The sequence below is a fragment of the Ailuropoda melanoleuca genome, chromosome 3 (genome assembly GCF_002007445.2).
Source record: "Ailuropoda melanoleuca isolate Jingjing chromosome 3, ASM200744v2, whole genome shotgun sequence".
NCBI lineage: Eukaryota > Metazoa > Chordata > Mammalia > Carnivora > Ursidae > Ailuropoda > Ailuropoda melanoleuca.
In genome coordinates, this window is record NC_048220.1 from 136596941 (window position 1) to 136611974 (window position 15034).

General features: G+C 40.2%; 1 protein-coding gene across 1 annotated transcript in view; it reads left to right on the plus strand.

The window, feature by feature from the left end:
- The window catches only part of DNAH5 (dynein axonemal heavy chain 5), a 278502-nt gene extending 265247 nt beyond the window's left edge, over positions 1-13255 (plus strand). The window contains exons 76-79 of the mRNA XM_034657084.1: positions 1214-1426; positions 3540-3692; positions 4124-4355; positions 11594-13255. Of these exons, the coding sequence (XP_034512975.1) occupies positions 1214-1426; positions 3540-3692; positions 4124-4355; positions 11594-11745 (750 nt within the window). The 3' untranslated portion in view covers positions 11746-13255. The remainder of the gene's footprint in view (positions 1-1213; positions 1427-3539; positions 3693-4123; positions 4356-11593) is intronic.
- Positions 13256-15034: the final 1779 nt, after the last annotated feature.

Genomic DNA, 15034 nt, shown 5'->3' on the forward strand with positions numbered 1-15034 from the left:
TGTCCTCATTTCAGAGAGTTTGTATTTATATCATTAACAGTGCAGCTTCACGTGTTTCGAAAATTGATTTGTCTTTTTAATATGTAAGTAGCTTCTAAGCCAAATTTACGATTAGGAAAGTTAATTTTTTAGACAGTTTAGCAAACATTAGTGGAATGATTTACCCTGAAAACATTTTAAAATCTTGGATAAAAGCACGAGTGACTGACTGACTTTCCATGTAGTCTTAGCAGATGCCCCAGACTAACTGGGTAACACTTTCTCATAGGACCCCCTGTTCCTTTATATGTTGCCCATTTTTTTTAACCTGGTTTTAGAAACAGAAACCTGCAGCATTTTGTGTCTTTATCATCTTATTATTTTCCACAAAGCAGACCATTTTGATTGCTGGTACTGTAGACTGAACTCAAGGACCTATTACCAAGGGAGTAATTTCCCCTTGAGAAAACTGATCACTTGCTTGGAGAAAATCAATATCACTATCAGCTTTCATAAGCACCTCTCATTATAGTATCAGGAAAGAGGTCATTCATATCTCACGGTGGTTGAAATATTTATGAAGCAATAAAAATATCTAAAAATAGAATAGCAGTTACATAAATAAACGTCGTTAAGTAATGGGGTTTAGGAGAGTCCCCTTCCTTTGGCTGCCTTTGTCAGCGCTGCCTTAGGATAAAGTAACTCAGCCCAGCAGGACAGCTGATCCATAGAAGACGCTCAATAAATACTTGTAGGATGGAAATGGATGGGTAGGTGGGTGGGTGGGTTGGCAGGTGAATGGATGGATGCTTTGATGGAAAAAACAGGAAGCTTTTAGAACAGGAGTCTGGTCTTTTGCAGCAGCCAGCAGTGTTGTGTGTGTGTACATGTCTGTTTGTGCATGTCTGGGTGTGTGTTTGCCAGCCTTAGACCTGCAGGTACGTGAACATTCCCCGATGAGCGCAGTTGCTGTTCGGAAGGCTGGGTGATTATGGTCATGCGTTCATATTCTTCTGTGAGTGAATGGCTGCCTATCCTCTCCCACTTGGGATGCAGCATCAGCTTATCCACTAACAGCTGTGTCCTTTTATATTTCTTCTTTGTTTTCTGGCGGTGAAAAAAAATTAAAAGCTTACCATTAGCAGGGGGCCTTTTCAGCAGCCCCAGGGTACCGGTTACATAAATATTAGTAGCTGTCACATTTTTTGACATGTGCTGAATGTCTCCGTGGCAGGTGAAAGAGAGGCTACAGAAGATGGGGCCGTTCCAGCCGATGAACATTTTCCTCAGGCAGGAGATAGACAGAATGCAGAGGCTACTCACTCTGGTCCGCAGCACCCTGACCGAGCTAAAACTTGCTATTGATGGCACCATCATCATGAGCGAAGATCTTGGAGACGCGCTGAATAGCATGTTTGATGCCAGAATCCCTGCTCGGTGGAAGAAAGTATGTTTAAGTCCACTCCTACTCTACTTTATGACGTTATTGTTGTAAAGAGTTGGGATGGGCAGGTGGAAAGCAGGCGAGCATAATTTACTTAAAAGGGTTCTTTTGTTTAGGGACTAATCCCCTTGCAGGCCTGTAGTTTTAGCTTTTAGAGAGGGAAGGAGATTAGCACCTTCCACACATCAGGCGCTCTAGTAGGCCTTTACCTGCATTATTTCATGAAAATGTTTGCATTTTATGGCCTTCGTTTTGCAGGTGAGGAACTTGAGTTGGGAGACACTAAGTCTTTTCCCAGATCACACACCTCAGAAGTCCAAGGATCAGAATTTAAAAACAAGCTCTTGAACTTCAAAACCCATGCTGTTAGTTTTATAGAGGGATGTGTTCCTACACCACACACACACACACACACACACACACACACACACACAGCAAAAGTCACACCAAAGAAAAACATTTTTCATTGCTGTGTCTGTAGATACATGAGTATGTATATCTCCAGGTAACAAGATAATGATTTAACAGTATGCTTACTGATCACGCGCTGGTCCTTGTGCACTTCTGACAGATACTTGTCTACTTGGAGAGGTCAAAAGAGTACCAGAGTATCTTTGTCCAGCAGTTCATGTGTTGGGGGGGGGTGGTGAAGATCTGGGGGTATGGCAGGAGCACTGGGGAGGCCAGAAGCCTGGGCCAGGTGGGGGAATGTACAGGGAGAGCAGCCTCTGGAGATGGGATTGGGTCATGTGGTGACTGGAGTCTTGGCATTTTGGAGGCTACTCAGGTAAATGGGAAGGCGAGACGGAATAGGGTTAGAACTGACAGCCTCCTGGAAGAGACTCATTGAGCACTGAGACTCTGGGGCTTTAGAAACCCAGATCAGCTTTGATCAAACTCTATCCTCTCTTCACCTTCAATGAATTCATTCCCAAGGCCAGAGAGTTTTCTGTGGGGACTGACTTTCCTTGTTGCCAGTGACAGAGGGAGAACCTGCCTGGTCACTAGTCACTAGCCATTTCAGGTTCATTCCCCACCAAATGAGCTCACCCATCTTGGTCAGCTCCTGGAAGGCTCTGGAACAGGGATCCTTGCCAGGAGGGACCCTCGCATTGAGGGTTCTTTGTGCCCTCAGATCAAGTGCAGTATAAACACATCTCTTTCAGTTAACACATCTATAGAGATAGGATAGAATGAGTTACCTAATTTTAAAATTATGATTTTTTTTACAGGTTTTTATTCTACTCAACTTATTGTCAGTCTTTAGAATCTCATTGTGTAGAGGCAAATTAATTCTTAAGAATTTGAAATTCAAGCAGTATATCTACACAGGTTGATCACTACCTTTATTCATACATAAAGTATTCCAATTACAGTAAAATGATAGAAAATATGATTTGGAGATACCTACCAGTAGAGTTTCTGCTGACACTAATGACATATCTCTGCCAATTGTGATAACAGAAGTTCCACGTGTGAATTCAGGCAGAATATTATAGGCAATGAATGCGATTAATTTGTTGGTGGCAAGGGACCTGTGTTTCCATTTCTGCTCCTTCATCAGTGGAAATAAAAGTTCATTCTCAGGGACAAGAACTTCAGAAAATAACTGTTGTTTGCCTCATTAAAAATGAGAAGTGGAGAAAGGCTTCTATGATTTATCATCCACAGCATGTATTTTAAAGAGACCATGAACACATTTAGGTAAATAGAAACCCTGTTTTATGGTGTGGCTGTTAAAAATGGAGCCTAAGGGGGAAAAAATGTAACCTAAGGAAAAATAGTTGAGACCTATTAAATTTAATTCAGTTAGCTGTTTTAATTGCTTTATAGCAGAATTGGCAGTGAACATATTTGTACTTGAACAGCATCCTGAGTGCTAGATTGATCTGGATTTCATGTGACGATTAGCTGATTCTGTTGTATCTTAGTATCAGGAGGAGGAAGAATAATCTGAAAACTTAAATGTCAGAACCCAAGGGAAATTCATGTCTTAGTGACTTTTAAATTCTAAAAGTGAATTTAGTATTTCATAATTTTTTTTTCTGTGCACGTAGCTAGTTACACAGCAGAATTAAGCCTGTATGAATTAATTATTTCAATGTATGTATTTCAGGCGTCATGGGTTTCTAGTACGTTGGGCTTCTGGTTTACTGAACTTCTAGAAAGAAACTGCCAGTTTACCTCTTGGGTTTTCAATGGCCGACCCTGCTGCTTCTGGATGACAGGCTTTTTTAACCCCCAAGGATTTTTAACTGCAATGCGCCAGGTAATAGTTCTGACTTACACCTGTTGTGTTATGATTTTCTTCTACAAGGTTTCCGTCTGTCAGTATCGTTTTAAGACTATTAACGAGACAGAGAATGGCTGTCCCTTTTTGGCACCAGCAATTACATTGTCCTGAAAGTAAACCCAACAACTTGTTCTTAGGCTGCTAGCTTGAATTTCAAAGCGTTTATTTGTTATCTTTACATTTGATATGATTTGATATTTCTTTGTAAAGTACAGTGGTTAAATTAGGGCAGTGGTTAAACTAGGACATTATTGTTTGTGAGAGAATCTTTTTAACTCTTAAAGTACAATTCTACTTCCTCTGAATTACGGTAATTGGGGGTTACACTTTCATCACTGTTATACTCTTTATGTTAAAATAAACCTCTAATCACTCCCTTTGTCCTCTGCTCGTCTTGTCCTGAGTAGGAAATAACTCGGGCCAACAAAGGCTGGGCCTTGGACAATATGGTGCTTTGCAACGAAGTCACCAAGTGGATGAAGGATGACATTTCTGCCCCTCCCACCGAGGGTGTCTACGTCTATGGCTTGTATCTTGAAGGTGCTGGTTGGGACAAGAGGAACATGAAGCTCATCGAATCCAAACCAAAAGTGCTCTTTGAGTTGATGCCTGTCATAAGGATTTATGCAGAAAACAACAGTAAGTTGTCTTGCACATTCAGGGACGGTTGGCGTTATCAGATTGGATAATGTTATAAACACAAGATCTCATTACTTTTGTTATGTCATGAGGATTTTACTATTTTATCAGCATTCACATTCACACCCATGTTTAATGAGTGCCTATTGACTGCTAGGCACTGTTTTGATTGTTAAGGGGGAGGCCATGGTTCTAAATCATTCTTGCCTATCTACTAAAGTGGGTAAAATATATATGGATACTCATGAAACATTAACTGTTGAGATAAGAAGCAGGTGTTTGGAATAGTTAACAGATGGTGGGAAAGGAGGGGAGGTGGGAGTGGGAAGAAGTGGTCAGGGGCTGGGTCTCGGGAGCAGAGCCTGGACAGGGCCTGGAGGGTTGCATAGGATGAGATGGGACAAATGGTGGAGGGGAGGCTTTCTAGGAACCCTGCACAGGGCCCACTGGACATGCTGACTCTACCAGTTTGGAGATTCAAGCCACGTTATAAAAACCAGATGGAATTTGGGCCCATTTGGCTTAATCCAGTAGCTAATAGTAAAAAGCTGGATTCATATTTCAGCCCTTGAACATAATAGCATGTCTATGACGCACATGCTTTTCCATTTGACAAAGTTCTGTGTGAGAAGTCTAAAAATACCTACACGGGTTATCACCACTGGTCTGATGTGTTCTGGACGCTTTTGTTATTACGTTTCACTCAGCTAATGACCCCTCAGCAATAACCACCTTTCAGCACACGTGGAACTTCCCTGTTCATCTCATTTTTAAACAAATTATTTTATCTTTTTAATAAAAATCACATATACTTGAGGTGTACCACATGATGATTTGATGTACATACACATATATACATATATATGGCAAAATGATTGTTGGAAGCCATACGCTCTGGACGTGGCTGTGATAGTGGATCCCAAGGAAATACTGATATTGTGACAGAAACACAATAGATTTTTCTTTCAATGGTAAGGAATAGACCATTTCTCTTTGAAAGACAGTTTCTAGGATCCCCATCTCTTAGATAAATATCACATTTGGGAACACAGGTCAAGGGAAGAGAGTTACAAACTATGAATATTTATTTTTTAAGCAAATATTTGCTGGATGCCTGATATATGCCAGCCACTATCTTAGGTGCAAAGGACACAAAGATAATGATGAACCAGATCAAGCCCATAAGGGATTCCATCTAGTTAGGGAGACTGACAAGTAAATCAATAATTAAAATGGAACTTGATACATTTAAGATAGAGATACACTCAGGATGCCCAGGGAGCCGAGAAGGAATACATAACAATGCCTGCGAGGTTAGTGCAGATTGCTTTTGCGATGTGCTTTGACGCTAAGAATGAGTGTGAGAGGAGCTGGAGATAGACTTTTCTTTGCAGAGGGAAATAGCATTAGGCCACTCGGTCATTCAGTGAGTATCTGTCTTGTGTTGACCAACTGCCATGCTCTACTCTGGTGCTGGGGATGCAACAGTGAGAAAAGACCAGGTGGGATCCCCATTCTTAAGGAACACAGTGTCAAGGATGGAAGGGCAGCAAAAAGGCAACAAATACAGCTGATCCTTGTCGCTCGTGGATTCTGCACTTAGGAATTCACCTGTACTCAATAATTTGTCTGTAACCCCAGAATCCATGTGTGTGGCATGGTCATTTGCAGGCAGAAGAAGGCTGTGACATGCCTTATGGAGAAAATATGTATTTAACACAAGTGTCACTGATGCATGAGTTGAACTGCTATCAGTCCAATGTTCACGAATCAACACTATATATTAAAAAGGTGTCTTTAAATAAAAACACACCTACAATAAGGTTATGTACTGAGGGGTTGATGAAAATATTGGGACTAGAGGGTTGCAGGAAACTGGCCCTGTATTTCGAAACCCTTGGAACAATGGTTCCATAGTTGCTAATTCAGTATTCCTAGAGATTTTGTGTATATAAGTCCCATGATAATGAGAACTGACTCTAAATGAACATACTGGCTCCAGATAGTTCTTTTCTATGAAGGAAACACACATGTTATGCTAGGGAGTGGGTAGTTTAGGGATTCAGGGAGAGGATTGCTGAGGAGAGAACACTGAGCTGAGATCCAGGTGACAGAAGGCAGCTCTGCTAATATCCAGGAGCAAAGGTGAAGGTGCATAGGTGTATGGGTAGCAGTGGATATGTGTGAGGAACAGAAAGATGGTGCATGAAGGGAGAGGAGTCTGTGAAGAGATATGGGCATCAGAAAAGAAACAGGTAGGTGGTCCACATACCTGAATCTGACAGGATAAATGTGTCTGGCTAAGCCTGGGCAAGCAAGCAGATTTATTGGTTCTCAGGGTGGTGTGAAGACCTGGGGCAGTGGTTATTTTATAGAAATAATCATTGAGGGTTCTTTTAACCAAATAATATTTTAGGACTTTCGCTTCATTGTATCATTGGGTCCAGTCAACACACTGCAAAAAAGTTTCCCTTAAAAAGTAAAAGAGAAATTTTCCTCACATTCAGTTAGGTGTTACTTTTATATATCTTGTGACTAAACTGTAAAAATCCATTGCAACATGACTTTGAACATCTCAGCATGGTATTAATTAAATAATAATTTTATAATACAGGCTGTTCTTTATTATTTAAGAACACATTTTTATAGAAGAACTGTACTTACCCTGCTGGGAATTAGTCGGTGGTAATGCTCATTAGCAGCAGGTTCAGGGAGAAAATAAAATAAGCAAAGGAAAAAGTGACTAATTTCAAAGCACTGGAAAAAAAAAAAGAAAAACTTTCATTCTTCCTTCCTTCCTTTCTTTCTTTCTTTCTTTCTTTCTTTCTTTCTTTCCTTTCTTTCTTTCTCTTTCTTTTCTTTTCTTTTCTTTTCTTTTCTTTTCTTTTCTTTTCTTTTCTTTTCTTTTCTTTCTTTTCTTTTCTTTTCTTTTCTTTCCTTTCCTTTCCTTTCCTTTCCTTTCCTTTCTTCTTTTTTCTTTTCTTTTCTTTCTTTCCAGTAGCAGTTGGAAACTTGTTTTGCCAAATAGCTTTGTTGTCAGAGAAGTGTTTTTTAGTGATGAAAAGCTAAAATTCCATTGCTCCATTGCTCTTTTCGTACTATAAATCTAATTTTCATTTAATTTTGTTAACTGAATAGGGCTCTAATTGAGCTAAAGGGGTGTAGCATCATTAATGACCAAAGGACACTCCCCAAAGTACAGTGTTTTAAAGTTAAAATTCTTATAGTAAATTGTTTTTATGTTGACACAAAATAGTTTAAATAATTCATCATTGAATTTTCCATATAAGACTGGTTTGTTTTTAGAAAGAAGTCTATATATTCATTTTAACTTTAAAAATTACGTAATGTGTCCCCAAATGCTTAGGACATCATAAGAAAGTCACCCAAATTCACCATGAAATTCACCAAAAGGGCAAAGCCTCCCTCATCAACTCTAGGTCCTCTGCTCTCAAAGGAAGTTGCAAAGAGGCAGACATAGGATAGATATATTTCCCTATAGATTACTACAGAGACAGGGCCATGCTTCCTCGTGAACTTTAGTGTGATGGCCAATGTGATGGGAAAATGGTGATTGGAAACTTTGGGGGAACAAAGCAAGACTTATATGTACCCGTGGGCACTCAATAGGGTGAGAAAGATCTCAGGGTCTCTGTAGCTAATGAGGAAACAATTGGTTCTAAGAATACCCTGTGACCCACCCTGATCCAAGGCTGTGCAGATGTGGGGCTGGGGTGGGAACAGCCCTATGCCATGACCAGGAGATGGAGGCCTCCTGACTCACAAGCCCCGTGGAATTTAAGCCACCTTCAGTTTGTAAAATCATGGGGAACATGAATCTGGGAAATTTATTTAAGTGAAAAGATAAAGGTGTCTGTGTGTGCGTGAAGAGAGAGAAAGGAGAAATCGAACACATTTTGGGCATCCACTGCATTTCAAGAATTATGCCATGTCAGGGTCATTCACATATATTAATTTATTTAATCTTTGCAACAACTCGGTAAGATATATCATCCCTATTTTGCAGATGGGGAAATTAAGGTGTAAACATATATGAAATTGGCCTATGATTTCCAGCTACCAAAGCTACTAATCAGAATGTGGGATGAATGCAAACCTCTGGGAATTTCTGTGGTTAGTGTTCTGTTTAAGACTATGCATTTAGGGAGTCTCTCTGTTGTTTGGGTTGAAGCTTCAAAATAAAGCCTAAATTAAAAATGAGGATAGCTTCTTTGCATTTTGAAGTCATGAGTTTATTTTTCTCAGGTACATGGTGAAGTAGACACAGACTGTGCCCTGTAAGGATGAGAGCTCTCACTCCCTATGGCCTCCTTCTCTGCATGCTGCAGGCTAAAGGGCTAAAGGTGGTCACCTCCCCTGCCAGGTGGCGGGGGTGGGTGGGGGGGAAGGGCACACGGTCTCAGGTAAAAGACAGTGAGCCAGGAGCCTGGATATTTGAGTTGTACTTTTTTTTTTTTTTTTTTTTTTTTTTTTTTTTTTTTTGACAGAGATAGAGACAGCCAGAGGGAGGGGGAANCAGACGCTTAACCGCTGTGCCACCCAGGCGCCCCTTGAGTTGTACTTCTGGTTGAGTTACGTGGCTTTGGAGGAGTCTCAAATATGCTGCAAGTTGAAGTCAGACATCTAACAGTTATTTCCAGTTCATTTTCACATCCTCCTGCAAAGACCTAGAGGCACACACGCATATTACATTCTGACTATTGCTGAGATTAAGGGCATAGTATAGGCTCTTTGTCCATTATGGCCAGGTTTGATTCTTACACCTACAGCTTTGTAACCTTGGACGAATAGTTCATCTTGTTATGTTCCAGTTTTCTCATCTGCAAATGGATTTAATACTAGTACCCGTCCCATAGAGCTGTTAAGAGCATTAAACTGACAGGTGTCTAACACATAGTTAGCATACAAGAAATCATTTTGTTATTATTGCTAATATTAATATGTTAACTCACATGTTTGTTGAAGGATTAAAAGAAATACATAAGCGTGCACTATTTAATCACTTGAATGTTATTTGCGGAGAGGAGTTAAATAAAGGAATGATTTAAAGGTTGTATAGGGAATCTCTCTGTAACTTGGTTGTTTTGGATATTGGAAGGAACATATGATATAATGATATACCAGCACTTGGATGAAAAATGTAGGCTAGAGAGGGAAGTGACATAGTTAGAAAATGAAACTCCCTCAAGATGTTTTTATTAAAACCTTTTAGATCCTAAACCATAGCCTCTCACCGAGTTAGACAGCCTCTTGTCTCTGCTCCTTCGGGGACCCTAAGGCTCTAAACATGTTTTAGCTGATTTGCTTTCCCTACCTAGCCTGTTTATTTTTGTCTTCAAAATTATTTGTCTAACTAGGGCTAATGGTTTTGAATCATCTGTTGATGTGGTTGTTCAGCGTCTGTCAGCACTTTGACTATGAAATGATATTGTCAGTGGCGTCTGCTCCTGCTGCGGGAGTTCGCTGCGGGCTGCGGTTCGGCATGGGCACCTTCCGTTTTGCAGCAATTACAAATAAATAAAATTGGATGAAGATATCAGAAAATTGTTTTTTACTTGCTTATTGAAGAGAATGCTATCCCCCCCCCCAAATTAGTCTTTCCTTTTGGGATTAAAATCCAAGTAGTCATCTCCTTCCCAAGGTGTAATTATTACAATTACATATATTTATTATTATATACATATTTAATTACATTTGCACCAAATGTGAGACTACAGTGGGTTCCTTTAAGATTTATAATGTTAGTCAAATTTGCATCAAGAAGAACAATAGTTAACACTTATTAAATATTTACGGATCCCAGGATTAAAGGATTTAATTATATCAGTCAGTTGTTAGTATTAACTATACTCCATGAATTGACTGCCATTCGCTTACTTAATCAGAATTTTTGATATGTTTGCCTAATAATTATTACTAATGATATTCTCATGGTAATTTAAAAAAATGACACCTAGACTTAAAAATTAGGTGTTAAATTAATTTAGGTTGGTTCTAATGATTAATTTCATGGGATTAAGCAAACATAGTTTTAAAGCACTCTAAAGTATCTATAAGTTTGTTTTAGAACAGGGTTCCCTGACCTTGATATCATTGATATTTTTGGCCCAGATACCCTTTGTTCGGGGGGTGGGGGGGCTGTCCTGTGCATTATAGCATATTGGCAGCATCTCTGGTCCCTACCCACTAGATGCCAGTATTGGTCTCACAATTGTGGAAACCAAAAATGTCTCCAGATATTTGCAAATGTCCCCCAAGAGTAAAATCATCCTTGGTTAAGAATCACTGCTTTAGAATATTTGCTTTATATTGAAACTTAATGTATAATATCATCATATTCAAGTGTTTAACTTCTTCCAATAAAATTAATTGCATAAGTAGAAGGACCCACAAGACCTGGATCTGTCCCTGATCGTGGGGTTTCCAAGGCTGGAGAGAAAGTGAAACTTTGGTTAGGGATGAATGCATTAGAAAGGGTCTTTGAAAGTTGGACATGCATAGGTTGACTTTCGTTGCATATGTAGTTTTGGAAACTCCGTGTTTTCATCTACTCCAGAAAGGTAGATTGCATCTCAGGGAGCTGAACCGTGCCTTGGCTCTGTGCTTCCCGACCACTTCTCTTCCCCTGCACCCATGGGTAACTCACAGCCCCTGTGATTGTGAATGTAGTTTAGACTGTGGAACCAGAGGGTTGAAGGCAGGGTTTTGAAATCATAATCTTAATATAGTGAAATACTAGTGAGCCTTGGTGCTGGACATCTGATTAAAAGTGACAGGTGCTTTGGGCCAAAGGCAAGCCATGAGATAAAAATGGAGAGGGTGTGCATGCACAAGATTTGGTGGGGAAACAGAGAAGAAAGAAGGGTGGAGGGGGCATGTTGAATTGACAGGAGGTTCGTGATCATTTCATGTGGTTAGGGCTTATTGCCAAGGACGTTGGACAAAGGACCAGCAGGATAAACCTGAAGATATCTGGGTGTTTTGTCACAATCCCTAGAAACCTGCAGTTACATCTGCTTCACACCTAGGGACTGACTGACCTTAGGAAGAATGTCTCTCATTCTACCCAAACTTTGCAATGATCTTTTGAATGCACAAATTTGACTCTGCACGCTGTTTGGGCTGCTTAATTTTGAAATTCACCAAGGTGTTTTTTTTCTTTTTTCTTTTTCTTTCTTTCTTTCTTTCTCTCTCTTTTTTTTTTTTTTTTTTTGTAGCTTTAAGAGATCCTCAGTTTTATTCCTGCCCCATTTACAAGAAGCCAGTCCGAACGGACTTAAACTACATCGCCACTGTGGACCTCAGAACAGCCCAGGTCCCTGAACACTGGGTGCTCCGTGGGGTTGCCCTTCTCTGTGATGTCAAGTAACATGGGGTGTGTCTCTACCCAAAGCCTCAGAAGATGCAGGATCCGACTTACCTTAACCTTTATTTGCCTGTGAGTGCTGAACAATGTATAAATCAGGTTGCGCACAGTTAATGAGCTATGTAGGTTTTCCCTACTCCTTAGTTGGACACTTAATTACTTTTAACCTACTTCATTCTTAATGACCAATCCCTGTGTTTGTTGAAAAGTTATTCGGTGATGTAAAAGCAAAATTTACAACTTCCTAATGAAGTGTGGCCCACAAATCCACAGTAATGCATTTAGGTCTAAAGACGGAGGAGGTCGAGCAGACATTTCCTTAAAGGGATTATTCTTCTGCTAATGTGGTTCTGGTAATAGCCCTGTTCTCTAAGGTAACATGGCAGGTTTGTGCTGATTTTGCTTCTGTGGCCTTTTGCATTTAGGTCAGGTGAAGAGATTTGTTTTCATGGCTCAAGCAGCCATTCAGGAAGACCTTTTAGAGAATGAAAGGAAATAGAAGAATGGGTTAAGGATGTGCGTAGGTGAATAGACAATTCATGTAATCTTAGACAATAAACTTATAGAATGATGTTCAACCCCACTGATAATTAAGAATGAGATACTGATATTAGTTATAATAAAAAAAATTAAAGCTTAAAGTGAACTGTGGTGAGGTCTTTGTAAAAGTGATTTGCTTAGAGATTCCTATAGCAATGGAAATCAACCCATCCTTTTTGTAAAATAATTAAATATCCAAGCACAGAAAGAGCCAGAAAAATGTTCATATGCTTTGAGCCTTATCTTCTCTCCTAGAAATCTATACCAAGAAAACAACTGAAAAGGCTGAAGTAATTTATATATCAAAATGTATTTAATAACAGAAAACAGTGGGAGCACCTACAGGTTCAATCCTAAGTCTATACTTAAGGAAGTTAGGGGATGTGAGGCAGACATGATAAACAGGATCAAAGCTTTCTTGGCATGGAAATGGTAAACGTGTACTATGATGTGAAAGATATACCTCAGAAAATATTGGGTTGACTTGAAAGGCTGTCATGATTGGAAGAACCGGCAAAGAATAGAAGTCACGTGGGGTGGGGGGATGCCACTTGGGCTTTTATTAATAAAGAAAATACTATCTGTGGAACTTTTAACATATTTTAAATCCTGGTTAAAAATTATAAACTGCTTCATCTATAACTTATTGACTAGAAAACTTGGTCAGAATTAAATTAGAATGTGGCCTACAAATGTTTGCTTACCTTCACGTCTGCCTAACTTCACGTTTCTGGTGATAAAGTGTTTTATAGGGAAGAAGGCCTGCAAGGAGACAGGCGTGGGTGCCTCTCATTTTATGTTAATTATGGTCAGATCTAGGCCTGAGGGACTCGTATGGCCCCTACCTATCTTGGATGATACTCTTTTCATTTGAGTAACTTCTTTTGGTCTGAACTGATATATACCAGTTGATTGTGTGAATTATGGTAAAACAATCATTTTATTTTGAAGAACAAATAATGAAGATGTAGAAATGATGTGAATTAATAAAAAGCTGTGAATGAATGTCTGAATTATAACTGCTATTTCTTAGGCAGGGGGCAAGTGCCATTGAGTATCCAGAAATAACCTTTCAAAACGAGGTTTCTTATCAAGTTACTTGAAAACGCATAATTTTTCTAATTTTGTGAAACACCCTGTTGGTGTGTATGTACAAGTGTTCTGAGACCCAAAGTAGGAAAGGACACCCTGGAAACACCTAGAAATTTTTAGGGACTAATTCAATAAGGAATGTTGCTGAAGTGAAGAGCCAATGAAGCCCCTTTCTGCTCCACCTCCTTCTCCCATTCTTTAGCTCCCACCCACTGAAAGGTTCTCGGCTTCTACTGAATTGGGGGGGGGCAAGAGAGGACCAACTCATTGACTCTTCTGGATGATGCAGAGAGTTGCCAACTGTTTGCATGAGGAGAAAACAACACCCAGTGTCCCGGGGCCATTGTAGAGTCTTTGTCATCAACTCAATATTGATTTGCTTGGAAAATTACTTCAGTGTGTCTGACTACTGTGTATCAGGAACAATGGGGGAAAAATGCTCACATTCCCTGAATTCAAGGACTTCGCGTAAGAGGACTAGGCACAGAAAATGAGCGACTGTTCGGGTATGTAACTTCATATGTTCTCAGTGTATGAATGTGTAATATGACACATGTGTGAGGTACGTAGAAGGAGGTATGAAGAGTGGGAGTTTAGTGCTTTGAAGGAAAATGCCAGATGCTGGGGGTGGGAAGAGTGAGGGAGACCACAGCCATTCAGGTGTCACAGATTAGCAGGCAGAAGCCACACTACAGCGTCCCCATTTATTTTTAACCGAGGACACAAAACGTAACAGCAGCAAAGAGCTCCCCTGAGCCAAAGCAGCGCTGTCTGGTTTTTCTGGTCCCCTGGTTCTCCTGCGCAGTGGGCGGCTGTTGGTGACTCTCTCGATGCAAGTAAAGTCCTTCCAGAATTGAGACAAAAGAGAACACTTTGCCACAGTAGAACTGTCCTGTTAAGCAGGGTGCTTACACCACCTTTCTACTTCTCTTTTCTCTGATCTTCTCTCTGAGGGAACGTTGGCAAGCATCGGACCAATTCAGCATCAGCAAGGCCAGGTCCTCATCAGGAGACATGGCAGAGCCACAGCCCACATGTTCTTGAGCAACCTTTCTACCGTGGATGCTCTTTCCCTACAGAGACCTAATTTGACTGGGCCCTGAGGAAGGGCAGCTCTGTACAGGTGACATCTAAATTTAGATCTGAAGGACAAGGGAAAACATCTCAGACCCGCCAGTGCTGAGGAGTCTTCTCTTGCTCCCTAATGAGAGGAAGTGAGCACTCTAAGGGTGACAAGAAACCCAGCCTGGAGTGGCCCAGCCTGGAGTGGGAGGGCTGAGGAGGGCTGCTTCCTAAATGGAATTTCAAACCTTGTTTGACTGCTGTCAGCTACAGAGTAGTGGCCCATGGAAAGCATGTGTTTCTAAGTCACTGGAGTAAGAAGTACTTCTTAGTGTTAAATGCTATTTGTGATGGAAAAGTCTTGTAAAGAATTCGATAATAGGAGACAGGATGAGGCAAATCACAAATGTTATATAGTTAAATGGCTTGCAGGATTCTCCAGTGTAGACAAAATGCACAGCCTTAACAATGTCTTTATCAGTGATAAATTTTCGTTCAAAGGTGTAGAATTATAAAAAATTAGATATGTTCATTATACTGATAATGTAGTGTACAAATTTTTTGCAGCATAAAAATCTTTAGTAATGATAAGAGTAAT